The following is a 15,727-nucleotide window of genomic DNA, read 5'->3' on the forward strand; positions in this document are numbered from 1 at the left end:
AAGTATCTTGCTATTTTTGGTACGGTTGCAAATGGGGTCGATTCCTTGATTTCCTTTCCTGTTGCTTCGTTATTGGTGTATAGAAACACAACAGATTTCTGCACATTGATTTTGTATCTTGCAACTTTGCTGAGTTCATGTATTATTTCTAGCAATTTTTGGTGGAGTCTTTCAGGTTTTCTAGAGTATCATGTCAGCTGCAAATAGTGAAAGTTTGACTTCTTCCTTGTGGGTTTGGATGCCTTTTATTTCTTTTGGTTGTCTTGATTGCTGAGGCTAAAACTTCCAGTACTATGTTAAATAGCAGTGGTGAGCATGGACATCCTTGTCTTGTTCCTGACTGTAGGGGAAAGTTTCTCAGTTTTTCCCCATTGAGGATGACATTACTTGTGGATCTTTGTATATGGCCTTTATGATGTTGAGGTATGTTTCATCTATCCCTACTTTGTTGAGGGTTTTAGTCAAGAATGGAGGCTGAATTTTGTCAGAAGCATCTTTATTTGTAGTAGCCAAAAACTGGAAATAAGTCAAAAGTCCTTCAGTGGGTGAATGGTTAAATTGTGAGGTATCTGTAGCATGGAATACTACTCAGCAATAAAAAGGAACAAACTATTGATACGTGCAGCACTCGGATGGATTGCAGGGGAATTACACTGAATGATGAAAAAAATGGGTCTCATAGAGAATAGATTTGTGGTTGTCAGATTGAGGAGTGAGGCAGGTGGCTATTTCTATAAGTGGGTGGTAAGAAAGATCCTTGTGATGGAGCTTTCTGTATCTTAACTCATGGTTACAGTAATCTACATGTATATGACAGAATTTCATAGCACTAAATACACATTAATGAATGTGTAGAACTGGGAAAATGTTGGTAATTGTATTAATGTCCGTTTACTGTTTGTGATATAGCATATAGTTATGCCAGATATTACCATCAGGGGAAACTGGGTGAAGGGTGTATGGGATCTTTCTGTATTATTTCTTACAACTGCTTGTGAATTTACAGTTGTCTTCAAATAAAAAGTTAAATGTTTTTTTTAATTTCTTTTTTTAATGTTTTATTTATTTTTGAGAGAGAGAGAGAGAGAGTTCAAGCAGGGGAGGGGCAGAGAAAGGGAGACACAGAATCTGAAGCAGGCTCCAGGCCCCAGGCTGTCAGCACAGAGCCCAACGTGGGGCTCGAACCCACAAACCATGAAATCATGGCCTGAGCCGAAGTCAGATGCTTAACCGACTGAGCCACCCAGGCGCCCCTCAAAATTAAATGTTTTTAAATGCTGTGATAAAGCTATCATAATAAATTAAAACTACAGAACAATTTCATTTAAGAGTATTGATGTAAATTTTTAAATAAAATTTTAGCATATAGAGGCTGTGAGCACATTAAGTGAATAATATGCTATGCCCAAGAAGGTACCGCATCAGAAATTTAAAAGTGTTTCAAAATTAAGAGATCTGTTAAAATAGCTCACCAAATTAAATAGAGAAAGATAAATGCTGAGATCGATATTGGTAGAATTCAACATCCACTCCTAAGCATCAAAAAACAAAAAAATTTTGGGGCGCCTGGGTGGCTCAGTCGGTTAAGCATCAGACTTGGGCTCAGGTCACGATCTCACTGTCCGTGAGTTCGAGCCCCGCGTCGGGCTCTGTGCTGACTGCTCAGAACGTGGAGCCTGTTTCAGATTCTGTGTCTCCCTCTCTCTGACCCTCCCCTGTTCATGCTCTGTCTCTCCCTGTCTCAAAAATAAATAAAACGTTTAAAAAAACAAAAAAATTCTTAAAGTAGGCAACTGCTTTCTTAATATGATAGTGTTTTGTGTGTATATACTTTTGCTCATATTCATATGAACATACACATACATCAAGTCAAAAGGCAGCATATGTTTAATAGTGAGGCTAGTAGAAATGTCTCCATTAAGGGAACAAAGGAAGGGATACTCATCATCAGTTCTATCAGTTAACATAAATATTGTTTTAACCCTAATAGTCACTAGCCAGTGCAAAGTCAAGAGGCGTAAAAATTTGAGAGTATGTTACAACATTATTATTTGCAAATATGCATGTATTACGGAAAACCTAAGAGAGTCTACTGAAATGCTGTTAAATCTAAAAAGCAAAAAATAAAAAGGGGGCATCTGGGTGGCTCAGTTAGTGAAGTGTCCACCTCTTGATTTTGGCTCTAGTCATGATCTCCTGGTTCTCAAGATCGAGCCTGATGTCGGGCTGTGAGCTGAGCATGGAGTTGGCTTGGGATTCTCTCCCTCTCTTTCTGCCTCTCCTCTGCTCATGCTCTGTCTCTCACTAATTAGCCACCTTATTAATATAAGGTTTCAATTGTTTTATTATGTAGAAAGAATAACCACTTACATGTAATCTAATAAAACGTTCCATTTACAATAATAAAAAGTACAAAAGATACGAAAGGAAAATTTTAAAATACTACTGAATGGCATAAAATAATGATTAAGTGAGAAAACCGTTTATTCTTTGATAGAAAGCCTTTCAGCATTATAGTGTGCCTGTTTTCTTATATTAGAACATAAATGTTATGGGGCGCCTGGATGGCTCAGTCTGTTGAGTGTCCTACTTTTGATTTCTGCTCAGGTCATGATCCCATGATTCGTGGGTTTGAGCCCTACATTGGACTCTACGCTCACAGTGTGGAGCCTGCTTGAGATTCTCTGTCTCCCTGGCCCTCCCCCACTTGTGCTGTCTCCCCCTCTCAAAACAAATAAACCTAAAAGAAAATAAATGTTACGAACCCAGTAAAAACACCAGTAAGATTTTTTTAAATTCAAGTATAGGTGTCACACAACTATTAAGATTTTTATTTTCTTTTAAAGTTTACTATGTTGTTGGGGGGGGAGAGGGGAGGGGAGAGAGAATACCAAGCAGGCTCTGTGCTCTCTGTGCTCTCTGTGCTCTCAGTGCTCCCAGCCTGATGCTGGTCTTGATCTCACAAACTGTGAGATCACGACCTGAGCCGAAATTGAGTTGGATGCTTAACTGAGTGATCCAGGTGCACCCAGCCATTAAGATTTTTAAACCTGATGAACTAATTGTTTATATAAATAATACAGAGTGGACGAGAAAATTCTGCAAAGGAAGAGTGATTAGGACAGACTAGCACTAATGTATTAATATATATTACAAAGGAAAGAAAAACTGAAAAGAAAATCATTGTTAAAAGTTACAGATAAAATGCCTTACAAAGGTAAAGTTTCAAAATAGTTTCATGTAGTTGCACAAATAGACAACAGGTCAGTAGTACAGAAAGAATCTAGAAATAGTCCCCAGATCAGATGGAGCATCAGTAAATCATTATGATAATATTTTTAATTAGCAAGGAATTATTCATTAGTTATTCATTAAGTTAACTAGCCACTTTGTAAAAGTAAAGTACTTTAATGGAAAATGTAGATGGATCAAAGATTTAGTGTGATACATAAGGTGGTAATTAAAATATTGAAAGAAAATGTGGAGTTTTTTTGTGTTTTTTTTTTTTAATTTCAGAGTGAGGACTTCCTTCCCTATCAGGAAAACATTTGATTACATAAAAAGTATTTTTACCTAAGTATTTTGCATAACTTTTAAAAAATTGTTACCTGTATGATACAGATGAATTTTCTTCTTTTTTTTAATGTTTATTCATTTTTTTTTTTTTAATTTTTTTTTTCAACGTTTATTTATTTTTGGGACAGAGAGAGACACAGCATGAACGGGGGAGGGGCAGAGAGAGAGAGGGAGACACAGAATCAGAAACAGGCTCCAGGCTCCGAGCCATCAGCCCAGAGCCTGATGCGGGGCTCGAACTCACGGACCGCGAGATCGTGACCTGGCTGAAGTCGGACGCTTAACCGACTGCGCCACCCAGGCGCCCCTATTTATTCATTTTTGAGAGAGAGAGAGCATGTGCTTGCAAGTATGAGCAGGAGAGGGGCAGAGAGAGCGGGAGACAGATGATCTGAAGCAGGTTCCGTGCTGACAGCAGAGAGCCTGATGTCAGGGCCCAAACTCCTGAACCATGAGATTATGACCTGAGCTGAAGTCTGATGCTTAACCGATTGAGCCACCCAGGCGCCCCCAGATGAATTTTCTTAATATATAAAGATCTCTTAACAAATAATGAGAAAAACCTCAACAACCCAAAAGATAAGTTGGCGAATATTATGAATAGCAGATCACAGAGAAAAATATAGTGTTGAATTCAACATGTGAAAATTAACACAACTTGACTCCTATTTAAAAAAATAAAAATTAAACCATACCAGTTTCCATTTCAGTTTTGAGTGATTAATAACTTATCTACTATGTGTGGTAATGGAAGCTCCACTGTCATGGGCTATCGATGGGAATATCAGTTGGTACAGACTTCATGGAGGGCAATTTAATATAGTTAAAATTGAAATCTTTGCCTTTTTTCTCATCACCTCCATATCTCACAATTTATCTATATAGTTCCACAAGTATACAAAGATGAGTATAAGGATGTTTCTTACAGTGTTTTTTCAGTCATTGCCAGGTTAGGTCTTTCCTAAATCTATGTGATATTATTTGTAATGTGTCTTTGATATATTTTTCTTACTAGCCAAAACTGGACAAGTTAAGACATCTGGAACCAAAGTAAATAAATCTTCAGGTATGTTTTTTACTAGAATTCTAGACATATTAGTTAACTTTAAATTACTTATCTTGGATTTCATATGACATAATATTTGCTGGGTGTATACTAATTTTTTTAAATTTATAGTCACCTAGAAATTCTGAGAAAGAGATTTAGTAGATATGCTCCTTCTTTGTAGTAATTAGTAAAATAAGATAATTGGGAAACTTTCTCATGATGAATATTAGAGATAATTCCCCTCTTTTATTGAAGTCTTCTCTCTGGTTTACTTTCTTTTGTAAAATAACTCTGATAACAGCAAATTATGTTTTCAGTTTTTATGGACTATAGTGGGTTTTAATTATTTTTTTCTCTTCTATTATCCTCTCTAGTTCTCCTTTCTATTAAATGTTGGTTAGTTTAGGGTCATCTTTTTAAATGGATAGAGATCAGTGTATTAAATTATCTTCCCTCTAATGGTAGAAAGGAAGCAGGTTGTAGTTGGGAAATACCATTGTTAGTGGCAGAGCCAGAATTTTCATAGAATAGTTTCTTCAAAGCAATAATCTGAGTGGGTCAGGAAGCTGGAAGTCTTGTTTTGAGGATGCATTTATTTACTCAACAGTTCGATATTGCTTTGAGAGTGAGTTTATGGGAGTTTTGGTGGAAACTTGGGGGGAATGGGTGTTAAAGCTGCTTAGCCACTCCTTAACTGTTGGAAATTAATTCTACATTTTTTCTCCCTTAAGTTCTGATAACCCAGCCAGAAGTAATAAAGTGGATTGACCTGTTATAATATAGGGATAGTGAAAGAAATACGTAAGGGCTCTTTGGGGCTCAGTGTGTCAGAATTTGAGATTGACTAAGAAATGACTAGTTAGGTGATACTTTATAAGTATTGGTATTAATCTTTTTGAAATGGTTAGGGTCTGTATTTGGATATAAAGGGTGAATTTGTAAACTATTTCAGTTGATTTTTGTGCATATCTATAATTGTTTTATTTGTATGGTAACTTCTCAAAAGCACGATCATGTTCTCACAAGGGTTCTGTAAAGTAATCATGGCATTTGCCACCCTTGTTTATAAATGGGCAGATGTGCACAGAAATTGATTCATGCCCTAAGACTTAACAGTTTTTTTAAATTCGTTTATTTATTTGGCGGGGGTCAGAGAGAGAGAGAGAGAGAGGGAGGGAGGGAGGGAGAGAGAGAGAGAGAGAGAAAGAGAAAGAGAAAGAGAGAAAGAATCCTAAGCAGGCTCCACACAAGCAGCTGGAGCCTGCCACCGGCCTGAAACTCATGAAACACGAGATCATGACCTGAGCCAAAACGAAGAGTCGGACACTTATCCTGCTGAGCCACCCAGGCCCCCTAAGACTTCACAGTTTAATTTGGAAGTCAACTTGATCTACTGATTTTTTTTTTTTTTTTTAGAAAAAAAATGTTTATTTTTTTTTTAATGTGTATTTTTGACAGAGAGACAGAGCATGAGCAGGGGGGCGCAGAGAGAGAGGGAGACACAGAATCTGAAGCAGCGTCTAGGCTCTGAGCTGTCAGCACAGAGCCCGACCTGCAGCTCAAACTCACAGACCGCGAGACATGACCTGAGCTGAAGTCGGATGCTCAACCGACTGAGCCACCCAGGCGCCCCATGCCTTTTTTTTTTTCTAACATTTATTTATTTTTGATAGAGACAGAACGTGAGCAGGGGAGGGACAGAGCGAGGGAGACAGAATCCAAAGCAGGGTCCAGGCTCTGAGCTATCAGCACAGAGCCTGATACAGGGCTCGACTCATGAACTGTGAGATCATGACCTGAGCTGAAGTCAGATGCTTAACTGAGTGAACCATCCAGATGCCCCTTAATCTACTGACTTCTGATTCTGGGCTTTTTCCTCATAATGCAACCTTGGTAGTTAATGGATCCTAGTTTTCAGAGCTAAACCTCCTGTTGCTCTCTGAATGGAAAGGGATTTGTTCTCCGGTGATCTTTTCAGTGCCGCTTTGATGATCACAGTCTTTACACATCATCCTTGAAGAAAAGCAACAGTAATGTGTATGTATAAAAGGTCAGAATAATTTAAATAGTCCTGTTCACATAGAGCGCACTAGGTATGAGTCATAGCAATCTTAATGTAGCCTAGCCATGATTGTAGGTATTCTTCAATGCTTTTCAATCAACTGGAATCCAAGTAAGCTTGAGCTGGGAGACCCTAATTATAACTGCTTGTGGAACCATTAAAAGCATTATGGGATTTTTTTTTTAATATTTGTTTATTTTGTGAGAGAGAGTGGGTGCAAGGTTGGGGAGAGGGGAAGAGGCAGAGGGATAGAGAGAGAGAATGAATGAATTCCAAACAGACTTCCTGCTGTCAGAACAGACCCTGATGTGGGACTCTATCCCATGAACCTTGAGATTATGACCTAAGCTGAAACCAAGAGTCAGACACTTAACCAACTGAGCTACGCAGGCACTTGGGATTGTTTCTGTATCCTTGGCAGTTAGTTGATCCACACGTTGAGAGATTTATTTAACTTGCCTGAATGCTATTTTTAAGTACCTCACTGGAGAGATGAATTCTAATTTTATTGATTTTTTTTTTTTTCTCCTGAAGGAATTAATCATCCTTGCTAGATTTAGAAAATGACCTGTGCCCCAAAGATGATACCATTATGTGTTTGGGATAAAATGTTCTGTCACTCATATTCTTTATGAAGTTCTTTGGGGATCGTTGATAGCAATTAAATCAATTTTGACTATAGTTTTTGTTATTTAGGGAAATCAGCTGGTTCTGTAAAATCTGTGGTAACAGTAGCTGCTAAAGGTAATAAAGCTTCAGTCAAAACAGGTAAGACTATTGGGAAGGAGAGGTTTTATTAAGTTCTTCTTGCCTTAGAGAATATAACAAACATAATATCAAAAGCAAGCTTTATACTCCTATAATTTGTAGTATCTAATAACATCTTGAAAAGTTTAGTAGATACTTATTTAATATTTAAAACCTGACATGTAATGGGACTTTGAGTTTTTGGTATATTGATCCTTGGCAGTGTGTGCCATTGCAGATACATTTTTGTGTAAGAAACTTTTTTTTTTAAGTTTATTTGTCTATTTTGAGAGCGAGAGAGAGAGAGCCTGCGTGCAGACAGGAGGGGAAGAGAGAGGGGGAGAGAGGGAATCCCAAGCAGTCTCTGCACCATCAGCACAGAGCCCAGTGCAGGGCTTGAACCCACGCCTGATGCTTAACCGATTGAACCACCCAGGTGCCTCTGTATTGGAAGCATTTTTTTTTTAATTTTTTTTTTTTTTAACGTTTATTTATTTTTGAGACAGAGAGAGACACAGCATGAACGGGGGAGGGGCAGAGAGAGAGGGAGACACAGAATCGGAAACAGGCTCCAGGCTCCGAGCCATCAGCCCAGAGCCTGACGCGGGGCTCGAACTCGCAGACCGCGAGATCGTGACCTGAGCTGAAGTCAGACGCTCAACCGACTGAGCCACCCAGGCGCCCCTATTGGAAGCATTTTTAACAGCTCTGTGATTACAGGTTGCTCTGTCACTTCCCCCTACAAATTGTTTAATCTTTATTTTCTCAGTTTTTAGAGCTGTCACTTCATATTACCTTCCCTACCTTATATATTTTTCTATTTGTTACTCCAGAAAAGATTTTTCTTACCCTGTAAAAAGAATGTGTTTCCTCCATAAAGAAAGGAATGTAACATGTTGAAACTAATATGAACTGTTTATTAATATATAGAATTATTTTATTTTATTTTAAAAAAGTGGTTTTTTTATTTTTGAGAGAGAGAGAGAGAGACAGTGTGAGTGGGCAAGGGGGGAGAGGGAGACACAGAATCGAAAGCAGGCTTCAGGCTCTGAGCTGTCAGCACAGAGAGATGTGGGGTCTCAAACTCATGAACTGCAAGATCATGTCCTGAGCTGAAGTTGGACACTTAACCGACTAAACTACCCAGGCACCCCATATAGACTAATGTTAAAGAACCTTTGTACAAATTACGAAATACAATTTTTTTATGTGTGATCATGGTGTGCTTCTACCACTGGGGGGATAAATCTGTGGCTCATTACTGATCATCAGTAAGAACTGTATCTCATTTTAAATTTGCTTTTAATCTTACTGGTAAACAGATATAAGTGGGAATAGTAAATACATGGAAAAGAACTGCTTTTATAATGTTGGACTAAATTACTTCTACGTGTTAGTATGAAACATGCTAAGTGATTGAACAGGTCCCTAGAATAATAGTTCACTTCTACTTTTAAAAGCAAAATCTAGTGGAAAGAAGTCTCTAGAAGTCAAAAAGGCTGGCATTGTCAAAAACAAAGACACCAACAAACCTGTCATCGTACCAGGTAAGCTTGAAATGCTTTCTTTTAGTGCTTTCTTTACATCTTCTAGGTGTACATTTAGAGTGTATTTTGAAATTATTGCTTTAAAATCTTGAAAGGGATTGTTTTGTTGTTTTTCAAAGAAAAACCTGTCTTAGCTCTGACCTAAATCAGGTCAGCCTAAGGAAACTTACATGACAATTTAAGCTCCTGTTTAGATTCATTAGTTTAATTATATTAGTATGCTTTTCTAGACTATTAAAGCAGACTATTTCATGCAGAAAACTCTGAAATAAAGACCAGTGTGGAAGTCAAAGCCACTGAAAATAGTGCTAAAGAAACGGTTTCAGGTAGGTCAATAAAAATTTTATTTTGTTCTCTTATGTTTAAAGATGGAAGATTAAATTTGAAGAAAATAGGGTATTTAATTTTGTGTCAGATATAGTTAATATATTTTTTTAAATACGAGGTTCATACCTTAAATGAAATTTAAAATATTGTGATTCAGATCTACACCCTGTCTCTTGATTATTCTGAAGTTTTGCTCTTAGAGGGAATAAAATGAAACATATTAATTTAAAAACCATTGTTCATTCTGTAGCTGCTTCCTTAAATTTTCTAGTATTTTGTCAGTTGTGTACACATCCATGCAGTTACTATTTAATCCAATGTGGAAAAAGTGAGAGCTTGATAAAATATATCTGCATGAATTCTTACTTTATTTTGTATCTTAAGAAGCTGCTGTGGAGGCCACAGAAAATGAACAAGTCAACAAGGTCAGTTTTTATATTTTACTTATTATTTAAAAGCTTAGGAAATTTTGACACAATATGTTTTTCTTATTGTAAACCCAGTAAAAAATGTACAGGATTTGGCATGGTGAAAAATCTATCATTTGTGACTTTTTAGATAGGGTTTGAGTTGCAAAATAAGTCATAAAAATTTAGGTGCAGGTTATTAATAAAGGTACATGTTTTTGAGGTTTACCTTTCACTGAGAAAAAAAAAGTTAGGCCAAAATGGGCTTTTGAGTGGAAAAACCAGTGGTGTAATTAGAACCAGTAGAATTTTTTGAAGTCTGTTTTTTTAGAAGCAAATAGGAGATAAGTTAATATTTAGAATACCAGTTCTGTGTGTTTTCAGAATAGCGAGTGGAATTTGAGATTTTATTTGAGGGCATAAAGTTTGCTTTATTGTTTTCCTGTGGTTAACATTTGTCATTATGAATGTATTGAAATCCTGTTAATGTAGATTTTACTGGTTAAGGTCTTGAGATCATTCAGGTGCTAAGCATTAAGTTTATTTTTGACTGGTAGATTCATTCTTCAAGTAGTAACTAAGTAGTATGTATATTACTGTTGTTTCAGGAAGTTTTTTGTTTTTTTTTTTGTTTTTTTGTTTTTCTTTTTTTGAGAGGGAACACAAGATGGGGAGAGGGGCAGAGAGAGAAAGCATCCTAGGCAGAGCTGGACACAGGGCCCAATCCCACTACCCTGGGAAGTCAAGAGTCAAGATGCTCAACCAACTGAGCCACACAGGCACCCATGTTTCAGGAAGGATATTTTAAAGCACAAATAGATTGACTTAAAGACTTCAAAAGGAACATTTATGAACACAATTGATGTGCTAGTTAAAAATCATTCTCAACTTACTTATAAAAAGTATAACTTCCTGACACCCCTCCTCCTTTTATTTTTCAAAAGAAAAGTTACAGATTGTCCAATTTACTATAGTATACCTTTGGGGATTTTCTCAACATTCACTAAAGGAAAAATTGGCATTGATGAGAGTCATTTGAAGAATAAAATAGATCCGAGAGAAGAGAAGGCAGAAATGAAAGTATTTATTTACTTTGTAATGGGAATTGGGCTATAGGGAAAGGTTCCTAAGAGACGAGGTAAGCTTTTTAGTATTGCCTAAAAGATCATTTTATTTGGCGAGATAGAAGGATATGCTCTGACTTGGAGGTTGGAGATGTTAGCAAAACATGGCACAGGAATGGCAGAGCATGGAGGTGTTGTCAGAGACAAACTGGTGTTTTAAAGTTGTATTTTTATTTTTGTTATTTTTTTAATGTTTATTTTTGAGAGAGAGAGCGTGAGCAGGGAGTGGCAGAGAGGGGGGAGGGCAGAGGATCCTAAATGGGCTGTGCACTGAAGGCAACGAACCCAATGTGGGCTGTAACTGATGTGGGTTGGAACTCATGAACCCATGAGATCATGACCTGAGCTGAAGTCGGATGCTCAATCAACTGAACCACCCAGGTGCCCCACTTGTATTTTTATTTTTTAATTATTTTTAGCTTTTTTTAAAGCTTTTGTTTACATATTTTTTTAAGTTTATTTTGAGAGAGAGTGTGTGTGAGCAGGGGTGGGGAAGGGAGAAAGAATCCCAAGCAGAGTTTGATACTCAGTGCGGAGCCCAATGTGGGGTGCAAACTCATGAACTCTGAGATCATGACCTCAGCCAAAACCAAGAGTCAGATGCTCAACCCACTGAGCCACTCAGGTGCCTCCCAAGATTTAATTTTTTTTAAATAGTTTTTTTTTTCTTTTTTAATGTTTTTATTTATTTTTGAGAGAAAGAGAGACAGAGCATGAGCAGGGGAGGGGCAAAGAGAGGGGGACACAGAATCTGAAGCAGGCTCCAGGCTCTGAGCTGTCGGCACAGAGTCTGACGCGGGGCTCGAACTCATGGACTGTGAGATCATGAGCTGAGCTGAAGTCGGACGCTTAACCAACTGAGCCACCCAGGCGCCCCCCAAGATTTAATTTTTTTAAAGTAATCTCTATACTCAGTGTGGGGCTCAAACTTAACAACACCAGGATCAAGAGTTGCATGCTCCACTGACTAAGCCAGCCAGGCTCCCCTTAAACTTGTATTTTTAAACAGTGGTTGAAAAAGAGAACTAAAGGCTTTGACTTGATGACACATGGTATGAATGAAATTATGCTATGTACTTAAAGAGAGGAAATTTGCATTTTGTTTTGTTTTTGAGGTTCGGACCAGCCTTCTTAAATGATAAGATTTAGTATTAAATGCAGTCAGTTTAAATACCATAACAAATGATCTGCAGCATAAACTTAAGTAAATATAGAAGCAGTTAAAGAAATTTGAATGTCAACTCTTAAATTTGTTTTGAAGGAAACAGAGGAAATGTGTGTGGTACTTATTTCTAATTTGCCTAATAAAGGATATTCTATAGAAGAAGTTTACAACCTAGTAAAACCATTTGGTGGTTTAAAGGATATTTTGATTTTATCATCTCATAAAAAGGTAAGCGTTGATAATAGCTGTTCATGTTGTCTGAAGCACATTTTGAAAATAAGCTCACAAAATGAAAAGAAAAGGGTTTAAAGGCAGCACCTCAGAATAATTAAGCCATCTCAACCTGAGGGATTTTTAAAATATAAAACATATCCCGTATTTTAGTGTTATTGTAATCTGACGTAGTTTTTATGATGGGGAGGATGGCTTAATAAATGTGTCAAAATTTTGCCTAAAATTTTAGTCTAAATAAAATATTTTATCTTCGATATGTTAATGCGGTTTTATAATGACTTACAAACTTGCATAGCACTTTTTTACTAGTATTCCTGGTATTTTACCAATTGTATTCAAATGGGAAGTAACCATTCTCAGACAAAAATGTCATCAATACTTAGAATAACCTAGGTTATATTTGTGTTTCAAGTTTTCAGGAATTAGTACATACTACTTTTGTAATTTCAAAACAAAATGTATTGTTAATAACTTGTGGAATGTACTTTACAAGAGGTGAGATTTTAGGAAAGTTTAATGGAAACACCACTCAGGTGATTAGAAGTGGTGTTCTTACATTAGAAAGGAGTTTGTGATCACTAGAGATCTTTGGAAGGTTATATATGTTTGATGGTAGTTGGAGCCAGTTTGCTTAAGAAAACGGAAGAGGAGAGTGAATGCAAGTTACATGCAATTTCACATTATATTAAAAGTAGATTATTTGAATGTCTGTACACCTTTATAAATTACTGAAAACCAATGAATTCTGCACTTATAAACAGGTGAACTTTATAATGTATAAATTATATTTCAATAAAACTTTTTATTTAGAAACAAGAATAAAAGGAAGGAGAGTTTTGTTTTTTTTTGTTTGTTTGTTTGTTTTTTTTTTTGAGAGAGAGTATGTGTGAGCGAGGGAGGGGAAGAGGGACAGGTAGAGAATTTTAAGCAGTCTCCACGCCCAACACAGAGCCCAGTGTGGGACTCGATCTCACATCCGTGAGATCATGATCTGAGCTGAAATCAAGAGTCGGATGCTTAACTGATTGAGCCACCCAGGCGTCCCAGGAATGATTTTTTAATAAAAGAATTTTTTAATGTGAGTACATTAAAATTGGGGGATATTGTGGGAATCTGGAAATGAATAATTCAGATTCACACTTTGCATCATATACCAGAGTATGAGTAGATACTTTAAATATAAAATCAAATACAGAAAATCTAGACTTTTATCTGCCCAATTTTGATTAGAGTTGACTAGAGTTATTAACTATTGGGAGATTTAATACTTTTCTAGATATTATGTAGAAAAATACCAGTTTCAGTCATATAAACATTTCAGACATTTGTGGTTTAAAATGAACATAAAGCAAGATGTAAATTAAAAACTAAAAATATTCTAATTATTGTAATAGGGAAACAAAGATTCATACCCACATTATGCTGTAAAATATTAAAAGTTCAATAAATAAAATGGCAAATGACCCAAAGAGATAATTCTTTAAAAAAAGAATTATAGGGGCACCTGGGTGGCTCAGTCGGTTAAGCGTCTGACTTTGGCTTAGGCCATGATCTCACAGTTCGTGAGTTCGAGCCCCGCGTGGGGCTCTGTGCTGACAGCTCAGAGCCTGGAGCCTGCTTCAGATTCTCTGTCTCCCTCTCTCTCTGCCCCTCCCCCACTCACGCTCTCTCTCTCTCTCTCAAGAATAAATAAACATTAAAAAAAAAAAAGAATTACAGCTGTGAACAAATATATGGAAGATTTCTATCTCATTAACTCCAAGACATGTAGAAGAATGTTCAGCCTATTCATTTAGCCAGGGATGAAAATTAAAACCAAAATGTGTGAAACTACGAATTTCACAATTAGGAAAACTGCAAAATCAAAAATAACATGGTAATTTGGTTCTTTCAATTCTCATATTTCTCATATTTTACCAACCATTAAATTTATTTACTTAACAAATATTTATTAAATGTCTGCTATATGCCAGATACTACTCTAGGTACTAAGGATACAGTAATGAATAAGATAAATAAGATTTTCCTTAATGTCATTTACTAGAATGTCCACTCTTATTTCTCTCTTTACTATTGCCTTATAAATGCAGTCATCCATTCCTTATGGTTGTAGTATTGTGAGTCTGTTGGCCTCGCTTTTGAGGAATGCCTTTTTTTCTTTAAAACATTTACTAAGTTATTCAGTTTATTTGACTCTTAAGTATTAAATCTTTTCGAGAAAAAGTAACTTAAGAAATTTATTTTTTTGTTCTTGTAATTTCTATTTTAACAGGTATTTATGGAAGTAAATAGAAAATGTGCAGATTCTATGGTAAAATTTTATACCTGTTTTCCAATATCAATGGATGGAAATCAGCTCTCAATAAGTATGGTTCCTGAAAACATGAATATAAAAGATGAGGTAAATAATAGACTTCCCATCAGTTTTTCTACAAAATTATAAAATTTTTAAATTGGATTTATTGTAGTCTGTTAAGTGTTTCCTGGCTTGCTTCTTCAGGTTAATGTTTTTTTTGAGCCATTGAGAAAGCTTCCTTTTCCTTCATAATCTCCCATTCCATTGTTTGAGAGTTACTTCCATATTGAGGGAATCCAATCCCTCATATATTTTAGAATCGAAAAAGAGTTGAAAACTATCTGTAGACAATATTCTTTTTTTTTATGTTCGTTTATTTTGAGAGAGAGAGCACGTGTGAGCATGGGTGGGGTCAGGGCAGAGAGAGAGAGGGAGAGAGAGAGAATCCCAAGCAGGCTCCATGCTGTCAGTGAAGAGCCCGACTTAGGGCTTGATCTCAGGAGCCATGAGATCATGACCTGAGCTGAAATCAAGAACAGGATGCCCAACCAAGAGCCACCCAGGTGCCTCGACAACTCTCTGTTCTCGTGTTACTGCTGTTATCAGCCCTCCAGACTAGAATCCCAGATGTTATTTTTGAGTTTTCTCTGGTTTCACATAATCTGTTTTGTATATTTTAAGTCATAAATATTTCTGGGGTTTATTCTCTCTTCATCCCATCCATCATTGCTTTGTTTCTTAAAAACTCCAACTAGGGGTGCCTCAGTGGCTCAGTTGGTTGATCGTTTGATTGTGATTGTGGCTCAGGTCATGGTTTGTGCGTTCGGGCCCTGCATTGGGCTCTGTGCTACCAGCATGGAACCTGCTTGGGATTTTCTCTCTCTTCCTCCTTCTGCCCCTCCCCACTTGTGCTGTCTCTCAAAATAAATAAACTTAAAAAAAATTAAAAAACAAAAAACTCCAGGGGTGCTTGAGTGGCTCAGTTGGTTGAGTGACCGACTCTTGGTTTTGGCTCAAGTCATGATCTCATGGTTTGGGAGTTCAAGTCCCGAGTTTGGCTCTGTGTTAGCAGTGCAGAGCCTGCTTGGGATTCTCTCTCTCTCCCTCTCTCTGTCACTCTCTCTCTTTCTTGATAAATAAGGAAAAACAACAGACCCAACAAAAGTAGTTCTTTATGTCTTCTAACTTTAGTTT

At 36.8% G+C, this 15,727-nt stretch overlaps 1 protein-coding gene across 10 annotated transcripts in view; it reads left to right on the forward strand.

The window, feature by feature from the left end:
* ZNF638 (zinc finger protein 638) overlaps window positions 1-15,727 on the forward strand; it is a 134,201-nt gene that overhangs the window by 93,742 nt on the left and 24,732 nt on the right. For 7 of the 10 annotated variants that reach the window (XM_019827383.3, XM_011281226.4, XM_011281227.4 and 4 more), the window contains 7 exons: window positions 4,592-4,642; window positions 7,383-7,454; window positions 8,894-8,980; window positions 9,238-9,306; window positions 9,692-9,732; window positions 12,100-12,231; window positions 14,510-14,638. In XM_019827383.3, the coding sequence (XP_019682942.1) occupies window positions 4,592-4,642; window positions 7,383-7,454; window positions 8,894-8,980; window positions 9,238-9,306; window positions 9,692-9,732; window positions 12,100-12,231; window positions 14,510-14,638 (581 nt within the window). The remainder of the gene's footprint in view (window positions 1-4,591; window positions 4,643-7,382; window positions 7,455-8,893; window positions 8,981-9,237; window positions 9,307-9,691; window positions 9,733-12,099; window positions 12,232-14,509; window positions 14,639-15,727) is intronic. The other 3 variants (XM_019827384.3, XM_019827388.3, XM_019827389.3) reach the window with 3 other exon arrangements.

This window comes from Felis catus, chromosome A3 (genome assembly GCF_018350175.1).
Source record: "Felis catus isolate Fca126 chromosome A3, F.catus_Fca126_mat1.0, whole genome shotgun sequence".
NCBI classification, from domain to species: domain Eukaryota; kingdom Metazoa; phylum Chordata; class Mammalia; order Carnivora; family Felidae; genus Felis; species Felis catus.